This window comes from Microcaecilia unicolor, chromosome 3, assembly GCF_901765095.1.
Source record: "Microcaecilia unicolor chromosome 3, aMicUni1.1, whole genome shotgun sequence".
NCBI classification, from domain to species: domain Eukaryota; kingdom Metazoa; phylum Chordata; class Amphibia; order Gymnophiona; family Siphonopidae; genus Microcaecilia; species Microcaecilia unicolor.
The window spans coordinates 445983973-446000700 of NC_044033.1; the positions used below are offsets into that span (position 1 = coordinate 445983973).

The 16728-nt window shown below is 43.4% G+C and overlaps 1 protein-coding gene across 1 annotated transcript in view; it reads left to right on the forward strand.

Annotated features, from left to right (window-relative positions):
- MYT1L (myelin transcription factor 1 like) overlaps window positions 1-16728 on the forward strand; it is a 901397-nt gene that overhangs the window by 710114 nt on the left and 174555 nt on the right. The window contains 1 exon segment of the mRNA XM_030198923.1: window positions 14433-14654. Within this exon segment, the coding sequence (XP_030054783.1) occupies window positions 14433-14654 (222 nt within the window).

Consider the following 16728-nt stretch of genomic DNA (forward strand, 5'->3'; position numbering starts at 1 on the left):
GCTCGTAGTTTTGTCTCTATGTAGTTGTATGACTTTGCGGAAGGTAAGCAGAGCTGATGGGATGTCTTGGATCTCAGAGCTCATATTGGTTTGTGTGGTTGTAAGGTGTGTTGAAAGTAGGCTGGGACTGTTCCAAATATATATTGATGTGTGAGAACAAGACTCTTGAATTGAATTCTGCACATTACAGGAAGGCAGTGTAGATTTTTTAACGTTGGAGTGATGTGTTCGGACTGAGAGATTCCGGTGATCAATCACACAGCTGCATTTTGTACGACTTGTAGAGCTTGGATTCAGGATAATGGTATACCCAGAAATAGAGAGTTATAGTAATCAATTTGTGGCAGTGGCAGTACCAAGCCTTGTATTGTCTGAAAGTCATACGCAAAGTTGAAAGAAAGACGTCAAAATCATATATGTCTATTGGGCTCATTTTCGAAACAGAAGGACGCCTATCTTTCGACATAAATCGGAAGATGGACGTCCTTCTCTCAGAAATGTCCAAATCAGTATAATCGAAAGCCGATTTTGGACGTCCCCAACTGCACTCCATCGCAGGGACGGCCAAAGTTCAAGGGGGCATGTCAGAGACGTGGCGAAGGCGGGACTTGGGCATGCCTAACACTTGGACGTCCTTGACCCATAATGGAAAAAAAGAAGGACATCCCTGACGAACACTTGAACGTTTTCACCCGGACCTGTTTTTCTTACGACTAAGGCACAAACTGACCAGATGACCACCGGAGAGAATCGTGGATGACCTCCCGTTACTCCTGCAGTGGTCTCTAACTCCCTCCAACCCTCAAAAAACATCTTTAAAAATATGTCGTGCCAGCCTCAGATGTCATACTCAGGTCTGTGACAGCAGTATGCAGGTCCCTAGAGCAGTTTTAGTGGGTGAGTGCACTTCAGACTAGCGGACCCAGCACCATCTCCCCCCCCCCCCCCACCTGTTATGTTTGTGGAGGAAACAGCAAGCCCTCCAAAACCCACCAGAAACCCACTGTACCTATATCTAGGTGCCCCCCTTCACCCATAAGGGTATGGTAGTGGTGTACAGTTGGGGGTAGTGGGATTTGGGGGGGGGGATCAGCACACAAGGTAAGGGAGCTATGTACCTGGGAGCAATTTATGAAGTCCACTACAGTGCCCCCTAGGGTGCTCGGTTGGTGTCCTGGAATGTCAGGGGGAACAGTGCACTACAAATGTTGGCTCCTCCCACTACCAAGTTGCTTGCATTTGATCGTTTCTGACATGGACGTCCTTGGTTTCGAATATTGCCAAAAAACAAAAATGTCCATGTCTAGGGACGACCAAATCTAGGGACGACCAAATTTAAGGATTTGGACGTACCTGACAGTATTTTTGAAATGAAAGATTGACGTCCATCTTGTTTTGAAAATACAGGTTTCCCCACCCATGGATCATAAGTACATAAGTAATGCCACACTGGGAAAAGACCAAGGGTCCATCGAGCCCAGCATCCTGTCCACGACAGCAGCCAATCCAGGCCAAGGGCACCTGGCAAGCTTCCCAAACGTACAAACATTCTATACATGTTATTCCTGGAATTGTGGATTTTTCCCAAGTCCATTTAGTAGTGGTTTATGGACTTGTCCTTTTTGGAAACCGTCTAAAACCTTTTTAAACTCTGCCAATCTAACCGCCTTCACCACGTTCTCCGGCAACAAATTCCAGAATTTAATTATGCGTTGGGTGAAGAAAAGATTTCTCCAATTTGTTTTAAATTTACTACACTGTAGTTTCATCGCATGCCCCCTACTCCTAGTATTTTTGGAAAGCGTGAACAGACGCTTCACATCCACCTGTTCCACTCCACTCATTATTTTATATGCCTCTATCATGTCTCCCCTCAGCCGTCTCTTCTCCAAACTGAAAAGCCCTAGCCTTCTTAGTCTTTCTTCATAGGGAAGTCTTCCTAACCCCGCTATCATTTTAGTCACCCTTCGCTGCACCTTTTCCAATTCTACTATATCTTTCTTGAGATTCGGCGGCCAGAATTGAACACAATGCTCAAGGTGTAGTTGCACCATGGAGCGATACAATGACATTATAACATCCTCACACCTGTTTTCCATACCTTTCCTAATAATACCCAACATTCTATTCGCTTTCCTAGCCGCAGCAGCACACTGAGCAGAAGGTTTCAGTGTATTATCGACGACGACACCCAGATCCCTTTCTTGGTCCGTAACTCCTAACGTGGAACCTTGCATGACATAGCTATAATTTGGGTTCTTTTTCCCCACATGCATCACCTTGCACTTGCTCACATTAAATGTTATCTGCCATTTAGCCAGGATGTTTTGCGAGGACGTCCAAATCAAAACTTGGACGTCCCTTTCGAAAATGCCTCTCCATTTATTTTTGCATTGCCAAGTTGGTGACTAGGAAAACTCCTAGACTATATACAAAGGGCTTCATGAATACTTTTTTGTCTTGATATTCAAATATTGTCAGTAGGGATGAGTCAAGGGTTCTAACAAGATACATTATTTAAAGACATTTTGCCTGTTTCATCCAATCCATAATTCTGTCAAAACTATTTTTCAGTTGTACAGAAACATCCTAGTCATTGTTTTTAACAGGGACGAAGAACTGTACGTCATCTGCATATATTCTATAAGATGTGTGTGAACCTTGGAAGACATCTCCCAGGGATGCCATAAATAAAGTTGAACAGTAATGCTGGTAGGGTTTGAACCTTGCATACATCACGTATGATTGGAAAGCTGGTCGAGAATGACTCCTGCACTTTAACATGAAATTTCCTTCTCTGCAAGTACGAAAGAAACCAGGATAAGACTTGACCTCTAATGCAGAAATCCGATAATTTGTTTATTAGGAGCGGATGATCGATAGTGTTGAAGGCTGATGCAATGTCAAGTGTGATAATGCAGAAGTTAATGTTCTGGTTGATTCTGATCCTTAGTTCATCTAGCATTTATAGCAACAAAAGTTCAACACTGTGGTTGGGTCTGAAACCATATTGAAAATTGTTTAGCAAGTAATTTTTCTCAACAAACTCCATTAGTTGGCACAACACTGCTTTCTCAATGATTTTTTTGCAAAGAATGGAAGAACAGAAATTGATCTGTAGTTGTTCATTATTTTTGCATCCAGTGTTGGGGTTTTTTTTAGTAGTGGTTTAACAGTTGCCTCTTTGAGTGAGTCTGCTAACATTCCTTCTTGTAGAGATTTGTTCATTAGATTTTTTTTTAATGGGATAATTACCTCTGGCATTGATCTGAAGAGCACAGATTGGCTGAGCTCTGGTGGGTGATAGTTTTTTTTTACCAATTTCTGTATCATATTCTAATCCACGATGTGGAAAGAATTCCATGTTTGGTCCTCTACTTCTTCTTTCGATGTGGGTGAAACTAGATTATCCGATTCTGGGCTTGTTCCTTTGGTATCCAGTTTCTCTTTTGCGGGACATTTCTGTAAGAGAATTAATCCCACATAATACCTCCTTGCTTGCTAGGAACAACTTGAGAAACCAGAGCATTCTGCGTCACTAAATTCTCTTTAATACCCAATACTTCTTGAACAGCCATGTTTTTGGATTCTGATTTCTTTTGCTTAAATGTCTAAATCACATTTTGAATAACATTAGCTAAGGATGATTCTTCATCACTAGAGTCATTTGGTGAATTACTGGGAGGCCCAAGTTGCACTATGTCAGGCTCACCCTCTTCGTTTGCCTTGAAAATGCTAGATAGGGCAGGAGCCACCAGAGGCACAGAATCTAGATTCTCATCTGGGGTTACGGTTGAATTACGGAGCCAATGCCGCATTGCACTAACCCTGTATCTGCTGACTTGCTGGCACAATTCTTGAATGAGGACTTCCATACCCTGCTTCTGAGATTCTGCTCTGTCTGTGTGTTATTTTACTTGTGATGCTATTTCCTTGCCCCTCTGAGTGGTTGAGGACCTTATAGCTCTTTTCCGGGGCATTCACTGAAGGAAATATGGCTGAAAAACATTGCTAAATAAATAAAACAGCATAAGGAATGGTAAGTCAAATACAAAGCACTGATAATGAAGGCAAAGAGAGACTTTGAAAAAATGATTACATTGAAGGTAAAAGCACATAGTAAAAAATTTTTTTAGGTATATTAAAAGTAAGAAGCCGGCAAAAGAATTGGTTGGACCAATAGATGACCGAAGGGTAAAAGGGGCAATCAGGTAAAACAAAGCCATAGTGGAGAGATTAAATAAATTCTTTGCTTCGGTCTTCACCGAGGAAGATTTGGGAGAGATACTGATGCCAGAAATGGTATTCAAAGCTGACGAGTCAGAGAAACTGAATGAAATCTCTATAAACCTGGAAGATGTAATAGAGCAATTTGACAAATTAAAGAGTAGCAAATCTCCTGGACCGGATGGTATACATCCCCAAGTACTGATATAATTGAAAAAAGAACTTGCAGATCTATTGTTAGTAATATGTAATTTGTCTTTAAAATCAAGCATCGTACCGGAAGATTGGAGGGTGGCCAATGTAATGCCGATTTTTAAAAAAAGGTTCCAGAGGTGATCCAGGAAATTATAGACCAGTGAGCCTGACGTCAGTGCTAGGCAAAATAGTAGATACTATTATAAAGAACAAAATTATAGAGCATAGACAAAGCAAACATGGATTTAGTGAAGGAAAACCTTGCCTCACCAATCTATAGCATTTCTTTGAAGGGGTGAACAAACATGTGGATAAAGGTAAGCCAGTCAATATTGTGTATCTGGAATTTCAAAAGGCGTTTGACAAAGTACCTCATGAAAGACTCCAGAGGAAACTGGAAAGTCATGAGATAGTAGGTAGTGTCCTATTGTGGATTAAAAACTGGTTAAAAGATAGAAAACAGAGAGTAGGGTTAAATGGTCAGTATTCTCAATGGAGAAGGGTAGATAGTGGGGTTCCCCAGGGGTCTGTGCTGGGACTGCTGCTTTTTAACATATTTATAAATGATCTAGAGATGGGAGTAACTAGTGAGGTAATTAAACTAGTGAGGTGACGAAACAAAGTTATTCAAAGTTGTTAAAGCGCAAGAGGATTGTGAAATATTTTCAAGAGGACCTTATGAGACTGAGCATCCAAATGGCAGATAGCGTTTAATGTGAGTAAGTGCAAAGTGATGCATGTAGGAAAGAGGAACCTGAATTATAGTTATTTAATGCAAGGTTCCACATTAGGAGTCACCGGCCGGAAAAGGGATCTAGGAGACACCATTGATGATACATTGAAAACCTCTGCTCAGTGTGTGGCGGCCACTAAGAAAGCAAATAGAAAGTTATGTATTATTAGGAAAGGAATGGAAAACAAAAATTGGGAAATTATAATGACTTTGTATTGCTCCATGGTGTGACTGCACCTTGAATATTGTGTTCAATTCTGGTTGCCACATCTCAGAAAAGATGTGGAGGGGCATTTTCGATATGCTGTCTAAATCTGAATTTGGATGTTTTATACAAAACGTCCAAATTCTGAACAGGAAAGGTCATTTTCAACAACAAAAAAAAGTCTATCTTTTTCTTTTGAAAATACTGTTTTGAAAAACGTTTTGTGATTTGGACATTTTGTTTTTCGGTCCATTTTCAAACAAAAAACATCCAAATGCAAAACACACAAAATCAAGCCATTAGGATACAGACCATAAGAAAGGTTTCAGTCACAGGAAAGCATTCATAGAGGATAACAAAGTTCAAACTGCTGAAGAATCAGTCAGTTTTATTACATCTCAACAATTATTTTGTAGGAAGACTAATATTTCAAAATATCAAAACATTCAGAAAAATGAGAGACTAGTGCTTATTCTGACTGTGACGCTAGTGTCCATCAGAAGGGAAATCTAGTAATGAACCATATAATCCATTTAGAAGTTAAATCAGTTGCATATAGAAAGTGTGGAAAAAGCTTCATTGAGGACAGCCTCAAAATCCACCAGAGAATCCATGTTGCAGTGAAACAATATACATGCCCTGAGTGTGGTAAAGGGTTTAGGCAGAAGGCAGACCTCACAATACACAAGAAACTCCACAATAGACTGAAACCATTCACATGTTCTAAGTGTGGTAAAAGCTTAGGTTGTAATGTAAATCTCAAAGTGCAACAGAGAGTCCACACGGAAGAGAAACCGCTTGCATGTGTGGTAAAAGCTTTGGTCAGAAGGTAAACCTCACAGTGCACCAGAGAATTCACACAGGAGTAAAATTATTTACATGTCCTCAATGTGGTAAAAGATTCACAGACAAGACATTCCTCATAGTTCACCAGAGAATACACACAGGATTGAAACCATTTACATGTCCTGAGTGTGGTAAAAGCTTTGGTTGTAAAGAAAGCCTCACACGGCATCAGAGAATCCACACAGGGATGAAACTACTACTACTACTACTACTTAACATTTCTAGAGCGATACTAGGGTTACGCAGCACTGTACAGTTTAACAAAGAAGGACAGTCCCTGCTCAATGGAGCTTACAATCTAAAGGACAAAATGTCAAGTTGGGGCAGTCTAGATTTCCTGAATAGAGGTATGGTGGTTAGGTACTGAAGGTGACATTGAAGAGCAAGGATTTGAAGATGGGCAGGGAGAGAGCCTGGCGAATGGGCTCAGGGAGTTTATTCCAAGCATGGGGTGGAGCGAGGCAGAAAGGGCGGAGCCTGGAGTTGGCGGTGGTGGAGAAGGGTACACTGAGGAGGTAAAAGCTTCAGTTGCATTGGGACAGGTAATTAGGGAATGTACACTTTTGCTGAGAAGTATGGAAAAATAGCACTCTGATATTTAGATATATGTAATGAGACCTCCTTTTTATCTCTAGATCTAAATTCAAGGCCCAGATCTACTGATAAACTATAGACACACGGCTCAGATGTTATAAAAAATAGAAAGCTTGGCATCAGGTAGAATAATGGAAAAGTGACCTCCCAGGAAAGCAGTAGGGCACCCTAAGGGGCACTGCAATAGACTTTGTAAAATGCTCCCAGGTACACATCTCACCATTGCTCCCTTACCTTGTCTGCTAAGCCCCCCAAAACCCACTACCCCCAATTGTACACCACTACCTTAGCCCTTATGGGCGAAGACTGGGTACAGTGGGTTTCTGGTGAGTTTTGGAGGGTTCACAGTTTCCTCCACAAGTGTAACAGGTAGGGGGAGGTAGAAGCCTAGGTCCACCTGTCTGCAGTGCACAGCACCCACCACTAGACTACTCCAGGGACCTGCATGCCATTCTGATGGACCTGAGTATAGCATCTGAGGGTGGCACAGAGGCTGGCAAGTAATGTTTTTCATCACATTTTTGGGAGTGGGAGGAGGTTAGTAACCCCTGGGGGAATAAGGGTAGGTCATTCCCGATTCCCTTCAGTGGTCAACTAGTTATTTAGGGCACCTTTTTGTGCCTTATTTATTATAAAAACAGATCTAGCTCAAAATGTCTAAGTTTTAGTCCTGGACAGTTTGGTTTTTTTCCATTATGACTAAAAAACGTCTTAAGTCTTAGGAACACCCAAGTTCCACCCTGAACACGCCCCTGGCATTCCCCTTTGAGATTTGAACACACTTCTGGCGGACTTCAGAGAAAAACATCTAAAAATAGGTTTTGAAAATACTGATTTGGACGTTTTTGTGAGAAAAACGTCGGAATGCAGACATATGCCATTTTTGGATGTTTTTCTCTTTTGAAAATGAGCCCAATAGTGGAATTAGAAAAGGTACAGAGAAGGGCGACAAAAATGATAAAGGGGATGGGAAGAATTCCCTATGAGGAAAGGATAATGCGGCTGGGGCTCTTCAGCTTGGAGAAGGCGACTGAGGGGAGATATGATAGATGTCTATAAAATAATGAGTGGAGTGGAACGAGTAGACATGAATTGGTTATTTACTCTTTCCAAAAATACTAGGACTAGGGGATACGCTATGAAGCTAGAAAGTAGTAAATTTAAAATGAATCGGAGAAAATATTTCTTCACTCAATGTGTAATTAAACTTTGGAATTTGTTCCCAGAGAATGTAGTAAAAGTGGTTAGCTTAGCGGGATTTAAAAAAATGTTTGGCAAGCTTCCTAAAGGAAAAGTCCATAGATCATTTTAAAATGGACTTGGGGAAAATCCACTGCTTATTTCTAGAATAAGCAACAGAAAATGTGTTGTACTGTTTTGGGATCTTGCAAAGTACTTGTGACCTGGATTGGCCACTGTTGGGAACAGGATGCTGGGCTTGCTGAACCTTCAGTCTGTCCCAGTATGGCAATACTTATGTAGACACCCTTCTTTTTTTAATATGTATTCTCAAGACATTTCACTGAGAAAACAATGAGGCTTGAGTTTGGGATTGTAATACAATGACTCAAAATGTTTACCATGCAAATGGTATTTTCAGCAAGAAATGTATGGCAACAATGTTTTATTTTTTGCATGATCTGCCAAGCACAACTTGGTTGCCCTGCAAAGGGTGCAGAAAACAGTTGCTAGATGTCAACCTCAATATGGCTACAGTGGAAATCAAATATCATGGCTATCACCTAAAAACAGTTTGCCACATACATTATCACTACCTCATACCTCAGTCAAAATCAGGAGCCATACACAAAATGGCCATCGTAGGCATCAGCAGTGACATCATTACACCTGGAAGTGCATGACACATTTTCCAGCTAATGACATCAACGGCCAAAGAATAGCCATGTTTGGATTAAGCAAGGTGTTCTGTGATCCCCTTACATGTAGTCCAGATCTACACTAGCAGAATGCTGGCAATATTCCAACCTGCGACTGTACCTATTGCCATTGCTCTGTCTTGCTACACTGCCAATCCCTCAGCACATAATCTTATCCCAATATTGTGCCACAGCCAGTGGCCCCACTCAAAAAACATCTGCTCCCCACAAGCAAACAACATATAAAAGGACCAACATATACCCTGATGCATGCCAGTAGCAATAAAGAAGGACCGTATCCCAAGAATCCTAAAATTTGGAACAGAAATTTCCAAGTGTAACACACTGTGAGATTCTCCCAGGAGATCTACCAAGGCAGAGGACAGCAGCCAAGAAAACCCAGAGGCAATAACCACAGTGACATAACTCTGACAAAATTCCTCTGCAGCAATCCCCCCTCCCCTTTTCTCCTCAATTAGAAAACCAGTCTTAGACAAGAAGTTGAATGAGGAGGTGGTTTAAGCTGCCTCTGGCACACCTAGGCTATGGCACTGGCTTTTTAAAAGTTGTCCTTGCTGATTTTACTCCACCCTTCTCTACAATTTGCCTTCCTCTTACAAACTGATTTTCCACTGCCCATCTTACTCCATCCCCTCTTTACCCTTTCCCCTGTTGCTCCTTTCTCTCTCTCTCTCTTTTTTTTTTTTTTTTTGCTAGACTCTGTTCCTTTACCTTTTCCCCCTCCCAAGTTGTCCTGTGCTGCCATCTTATTTATGTAAGCTTGTGCTGATCTTCACGGGCCCCACCTTACTTTTCTCTGTGAGTATCAGCAGATTTTCAAATGAAACTATGCACATATACTTCCAGTACGAAAATTACCCCAGGGAATTTATGCACTTACTTTCCCTTTGCTATACACAAATTTTGCAGGGTTTTATGGCATACACGTGCACTTTAGAAACAACTCTGTTCAGTTTGGACAAAGTTACATGTGTACTGGCTGTAGATACATAACTTTATGCACATATTATACATACAATTTATAAGTGCCTATTTCTATGCAAAAAAAACATTGCTTTTTGCAAAGAAATACTATCTCAAAGCATCAGTGCACATGTAAGTATAATGAGAAAGTATCTACACAAGTTGAAGTCTGTTATATTTGTTATATTAATCCAAATCTGCTTTTTTTCTACATTTCATTCCCCTAATTCAATAATCTTAGAGGGGTCTTTTACTAAAGCTTAACTCAACTTATCTGCAGCAGAGCCCATTTTATTCCTATGATCCCTGCTGCAGATCACTCGAGCTAAGCTTTAGTAAAAGACTCCCTTAGGCCCTCATGATCAAAAGCAAACTCTGGCGCTAGAAGCTGTTAACGCCATACTAGCGCTGGAGTTTGCTGCCGACCCATGATCAGAGCCCTCGAGCGCCTGAAACAACGCACTCGAGGGCTCTTAGCGCAAGTAGCATGCAAATGCATGCTAAACAGGCTTCGAGCGCAATTAGCTTGCAAATGCATGCTAATCAGCGCTTAACGCATTCATCCCCAATGATCAGCGGCCAGCTCGCCAAAGATTGGGTCGCTGGCCGAGGCAAAATCAACGCCAGCTCTGATCTGGCATTAGACTTTGCGGATCATTGGGGAGGAATGGTGAGCCCTGTCCAGCATGCAGTTGCATGCTGGCAGGCCCCTGTTCCCCCCCAAAGCAAACGATCCGACCCCCTCCATGCCCAGGGAGGGCTGGAGATCGGGTGGGTCTCCAGCCCCCCCCCCCCCCCGAACCCCCATAAATCGTGGTGGCCGCCTCCGGCCAAACGCTATCCCACCCTCCCTCCCACTCAGCGACGGGGGGGGGGGGGGCTGGAGGTTCGGTGGGTCTCCAGCCCCCCCAAACCCCCAGAAATCATTGGACCACCAGGGATTCAGAACACTGGGGGGGGGGAGTTGGGGTGGGCTGGCCCCACCCCCCTCCTCCGTCAATAGATAACAGGGTGGCGGCCACAACGATTTCTGGGGGTTCACCCGCCCCCCCGGCTGGCCCCCCTACCTTTTGTTGGAGGAGGGATGCAGCCTGCCTGCCTCCCTCCTCTTCCTGTCGACGCCGCTGCAAAATGGTGGCGCCCATAGAAAAGCCAATAGAATAGAATAAAGTAGAATATTGATAGGATCCTAAGATTTTCCTGACCCTTTGTACTGCGGTATATTGACCATCATGGGCGAGACAGAATTAAAGCATAAACACAGCAAAAACCGAAAGAGCAGAACAAAACAGCACAACAGTATAAAAGTTAAGAAATGATATGGGCGGCATTCTGTAAGATTGTTTTGGCATTCTTTATTTAAAAAATAAAGGATTTGCTGCTGATGTAGTGTGCACTTTACAGTTGTTAATTTAATGTGTATACTAAAATAACAGACTAGCAGTCTCCACTCACCTTCGGCTGTGGAAAAACAGCTCAAGATGAGCCTTTATTTAATAAGATACCTTGACACAATCACAAGAGCTCATAAGCATTATAGAGCTCCCTTACATGGTCTGTAGCCCCGTCCAGCGCATCCCAGGATGCAATGGGCAGGGCTGGGCGCCGCCATTTTGCAGCGGCGTCGACAGGAAGAGGAGGGAGGCAGGCAGGCTGCGTCCCTCCTCCAACAAAAGGTAGGGGGGCCAGCCGGGGGGGGCCTGCAGGGAGGGTGGGTGACCACGGACCACCAGGGATTCAGAACGCTGGGGGGAGGGGAGTTGGGGTGGGCTGGAGGTCCACCGGACCTCCAGCCCCCACCCCCCTCCATCGATGGATAACAGGGTGGCAGCCACAACGATTTCTGGGGGTTTGGGGGGCTGGAGACCACCGAACCTCCAGCCCCCCCCCCTGTCGCTGAGTGGGAGGGAGGGTGGGATAGCGTTTGGCCGGAGGCGGCCACCACGATTTATGGGGGTTCGGGGGGGGGGGCTGGAGACCCACCGGATCTCCAGCCCTCCCTGGGCATGGAGGGTGTCGAATCGTTGGGGGGGCCTACAGCCCCCCCCCCCAGTCGCTGGGTGGGAGGGTGGGAGAGGGTTTGGCTGCTGGCGGCAGCCTCAATGTTTTCTGGGGGTTTGCGGGGGGGGGGGGGGGCTGGAGACAACGTTCGGTCCTCCAGCCCTCGTTGTTCGGGCCTCGGCAGGCTGTTTGACAGGTTTGGGCTTTTGACAGCCCAGACCTGTCAAACAAGTGCGGGAGGATTGTGCTGAGCGCATGCTCAGGCGCAATTCTCTCGCACTTTAAACATAATCAAAGATAATAGCGCTGCTTAGATTTGCATGCATTATCTTTGATCATCGATGCAGAAAAGCCCTGCGCTGTCCCGGCGCTATTTTTAGGGCGCTGTTTGGAACAGCGCAGGGATTTTGATCATGAGGGCATTAGTGCCTTAGAGGCCCTTTTACCAAGCAGCACTAAAAAGTGGCAAGCAGTAGCCCCAACACGGGTTTTTCCCACACATTGAGGCCACTTTTAGCACTGCCGGTAAAAGGCAGATTTTTCTATTTTTCCAATAATGACCACAAGCTAATTTCTCCATTAGCATGTGAGCCCTTACTGCCACCTATTTGTAGGTAGTAAGAGCCCATGTGCTAATCAGTTAGCGCATGACAGTGGCCATGCATTGATTAGCATAGCTGCACCCACTCTCCACCCTCAAACATGCCCCCAGTGCTAAAAAAATCTATTTTATTTTTTAGAGTATGGGTAGCACATGGAAAATCTACCGCAGGATGCCTGAGTGCACCCTGTGGTAGTGCAATTTAACCTGTGGTAAACACATGCTAGTGCTTACTGCAGCTTAATAAAAGGACTCCTAAATGTGAGTCCCATTTGCATGCTGTTATAAAATAATAGCTCTTATGTGAATGAATGTTACATGTGTATAAGTGCCAGTTAGGTCCTAACTAGTATTGTACAAGCTTAGTGAGCAACCCATATAGTGTGCAAATGTAAGGGGGGTGAACACATGGGCAGAGCATGGGTGGGTGCTGCTTGTAACTTGCAGAATACTGTAGGTTACACACTAAAGTGCAACATTTATGCACTAACTTTTATATCTCCCTTTTACATTGTGTAAGTGATAACACTTAAATGTTGACACACAAATGTCGATTTATGCTTTATTCTAGAATGAAATCTAGGCTCCATGTGTCGTTACAGAATTCTCACTCAGAACTCTGCATTTTAATACCCCAATTTGGGTGACCTTTATTGACTTGCTCCCTATATCATTAGTTTACTATGGTGTTTATTTTAGAAGCATCCACACATCTAAATGGCAGCATTTAACTCTTGAAGTGGCCCAGATGTTTAAATGCCATTTCAAAACAGAGGCCATTCATATTTGTGGAAGCTCACTAGGTCTAAATGGGAAGGGGGCATGAGGATGGCTGGAATATGGAGCGGTCTGGGTGGGGTGACAATACAGACTTGCATTTCCTCGACCTGCTCCAAGGCACGACTATGAACCTGCTTGTAGGGGCATCTGTAAATCCCAGTATCACCAGTTACACAAAGACAGGCCACCTCCTCTCACACCACTACCAAACCCGATGTCTATCTTCCCAACCTCCCCTGACCATCCAATCCCCCCTCCCCCTCATCACCAAAATCCACCAGGCAACCACCCCCCCTCACCAAGCAGCCATTCCACCTCCCACGATACCCAGCCAGACAGCACCGTGCTCAATGCCCTGCCTGCTCCTAGAGAGTTCCAACATATGGACATGAGTCTAATATATCGTGGCCTCCCCCAAAGATGCCCCTCCATATATGGAAGCCAATATTACCGCTAGAAGTCTCAGTGGCCATATTGGACCCAGGTGGCCACAAGGCAGGAGTGAGTGGGCATTGCTCCCACCCCATTACCCACCAGGGATGCCGGTCTGCCTGGGGACTGCATTGGTAGTGTGATGGGGGTTGGGAGACTTGCAGTCCAAAATCTAGTTTTTGAGGGCCTTCTGCCTGAGGGAGGAGGCCCTCATATGTTGGGCTCATGCCCATATGTAGGGGCCTCCTGAGGATGAGGGGTCATTGAGCATGGTGATGCCTGGTGGGGTTTGGGTGATGGGGGGTGGCTACCCAGTGGGATTTGGGTGATAGCCAGGGGGTGGGGTGGGATGTCTTTCTGGTGGAGTTTGAGTAATGGGGGTGCTGTACGATGTTGTCAGGGAAGAGTGGGGAGGCAAGCATCAGGGAAGGTCTGAGATGGGAGGGAGTGGAACAATGCTGGGATTGAGGAACAGCAATTTTGGTAAGTTTCACCCATGACTATGTGGGGAGAGGAAATACTTTTTTTCCCCACATCCAGCTTTCTATAATCACTGCTCTTTCTGGACATGTAGGGGCTGGGATGTGCAGCCCTGTTCATATTTTACATGAGGTTTTACTTTTGCAGAGCCACTTGTACAAAAGTATAAGAATTCCACATGTCCTAACTTGAATGTAAGAATTCCCCTCTGCACATCCTTTCCAAAATGTCCTTCCATGTGTTTTAGGGGTAGTCTTATCCTATACAGTCACTGATTGGAATTACTGTTTACAAAGAAACAGCCTTTTGTCAGGATATCCGGAACTTACATTTTTCATTGTTTTTGTATAAGGTCTCTTAGTTTTTTGTTCTTTAAAACATAACTGTCTTTATAAGGTCATTTAGACTTTTATGCATATAATATCAAAGAGAGTATGGCAGGATACTAATGTTTATATTATCTGTTTTCCTTTTCAGATGTCCAGTTCCTGGTTGTGATGGCCAAGGACATGTAACAGGAAAGTATGCATCTCATCGCAGTGCATCTGGATGTCCATTGGCAGCTAAAAGGCAAAAAGATGGATACTTAAATGGTTCCCAGTTCTCCTGGAAGTCTGGAAAGACTGAAGGTATGTCATGTCCCACTCCAGGATGTGATGGCTCCGGACATGTCAGTGGTAGCTTCCTTACACACCGAAGGTGAGTGGAGACTGCTAGTCTATTATTTTAGTATACACATTAAATTAACAACTGTAAAGTGCACCCTACATCAGCAGCAAATCCTTTATTTTTTAAATAAAGAATGCCAAAACAATCTTACAGAATGCCACCCATATCATTTCTTAACTTTTATACTGTTGTGCTGTTTTGTTCTGCTCTTTCGGTTTTTGCTGTGTTTATGCTTTATTTCTGCCTCGCCCATGATGGTCAATATACCACAGTACAAAGGGTCAGGAAAATCTTAGGATCCTATCAATATTCTACTTTATTCTATTCTATTGGCTTCCTTGAAAACATTCAGAGCTCACTGTTTTACTCCAGATGAAATCTTTGAACAAATTTCATAAAACTTAGCAAATCCTTAGAATACTACTACTACTACTATTTAGCATTTCTATAGCTAATTAAAGTGTGAGCTTAACATTTTATTTATTTATTTTTGGGAAAGGGGCATTCAGGAGTAAATCATCCCCTATCCATATCCTCTTTCATGTTTTCAACCATTATTTGAATGGAGAGTATCACAACTGACATTTTAAGGTTGGTCCACATTCAGAATGCAGTTTATATCAAAACTGATTTATAGTTTTAAGTCTTGCAAATGCATGTTTGTTTTTCATTTGGGCTAGCATGCCTAAAAAAGCACCTTTATCAAAAATACTGCATAATTTTTTTTAGAAAATACATCTTTGAAAATAACCGTGTATTAAGCTAATTAAAGTGTCAGTTAATAACTAAGCCAGTTTTTTTAGGTTGAAATATGTACCCTTAGGACTAGATTCTGTAAATGGCGCCCAAATGTGGGCATCAAAATAAAATGACCGCTAAACACTATTCTATAAATGGCACTCTGAGTTCAGTGTCATTTATAGAATAGCACTAAGAGCTGGGATCCACACCTAATTTTGGAATTTAAACCAACTGAAGATCTGATGTATTCTATAACACTAGTGGCAATTTCTAGGAACGCTCCTAACCTGCCCATGTCCCTCCCATAGCCACACCCCCTTTGATCCAAATGGAAAACTTTTTGTGCACATCTTTATAGAATACTGACTACAAAGATGCACGCATAAATTCTAATTGTTGCCAATTAGCACCAAGATTGTTGGTGCCCAATTATTGGTGCTAATTGGCTCATTGTTCAATTAAATTGCACACGCAAATTGGGCATGCACCCAAATTTCTAGGCACAATTTTGAGTGCTATATATAGAATTTGGTGGTTGATGTCTGGTGATTTTGCTACCACCTAAGGGGTCCCTTTTACCTAGCAGTAGAAAAAAAGGGCTCTGTTCTGGTGACGGGGGCTGTTTTTTCCACTCACCAGGGCCCTTTTTACCGCAGTGGGTAAAAAGACCCCAGGCACACATGGCCATGCGGTAAGAGAAGTCTTACCGCATGGCCATGCAATGGGGAGCCCTTACCACCACCCACTGAGGTGGCAATAAGGGCTCCCACGCTAACCAGCAATAACGGGGCAGTGCACAGCGATGCCCGATTACTGCCAGTTTATCACCGCACAAACCATTTCTGGGGGGTTTCTTTTTTCCCCGGAAATGGAGCGTGCTCAGGGCGGGACTACCGCCAGTGGCTGCATTGGGTCAGCGATAGTCCTGAAAGAGCGAGCGGTAAGCCCACGTTGGGCATATCGCTGTTCTCTAAAAGTAGTCATTTACAAATTGGCAATGGGGAATTTGTCTTAAGTGAAAATTAACATATGAACTGATTAGACCAAATTACTAATGCAATAATCATGGTAAAGTTATAAATGATGGGATCAGCTCTTAAAAAGGTGAGCACCATGAATGCCATATCAACATGTATAGCATAATTTTCTTTAAAACCCTATCAAAGACATCTGAAGATAAGGGTTAAGTGAGCTTGTTGAAGTTCTGATGGTAGCTGTTGCTTGGAAAGCTGGTCAAAATTTTCCATAACAGGAATTGCAACCTCAACTTTAGTTTAACCCACAATCATCATAATGAGCTAAGGTGTAGTTTTATAAATGCACACATGCGAAAAATGTGTGCATACTTTTCTCTGTGACAGGG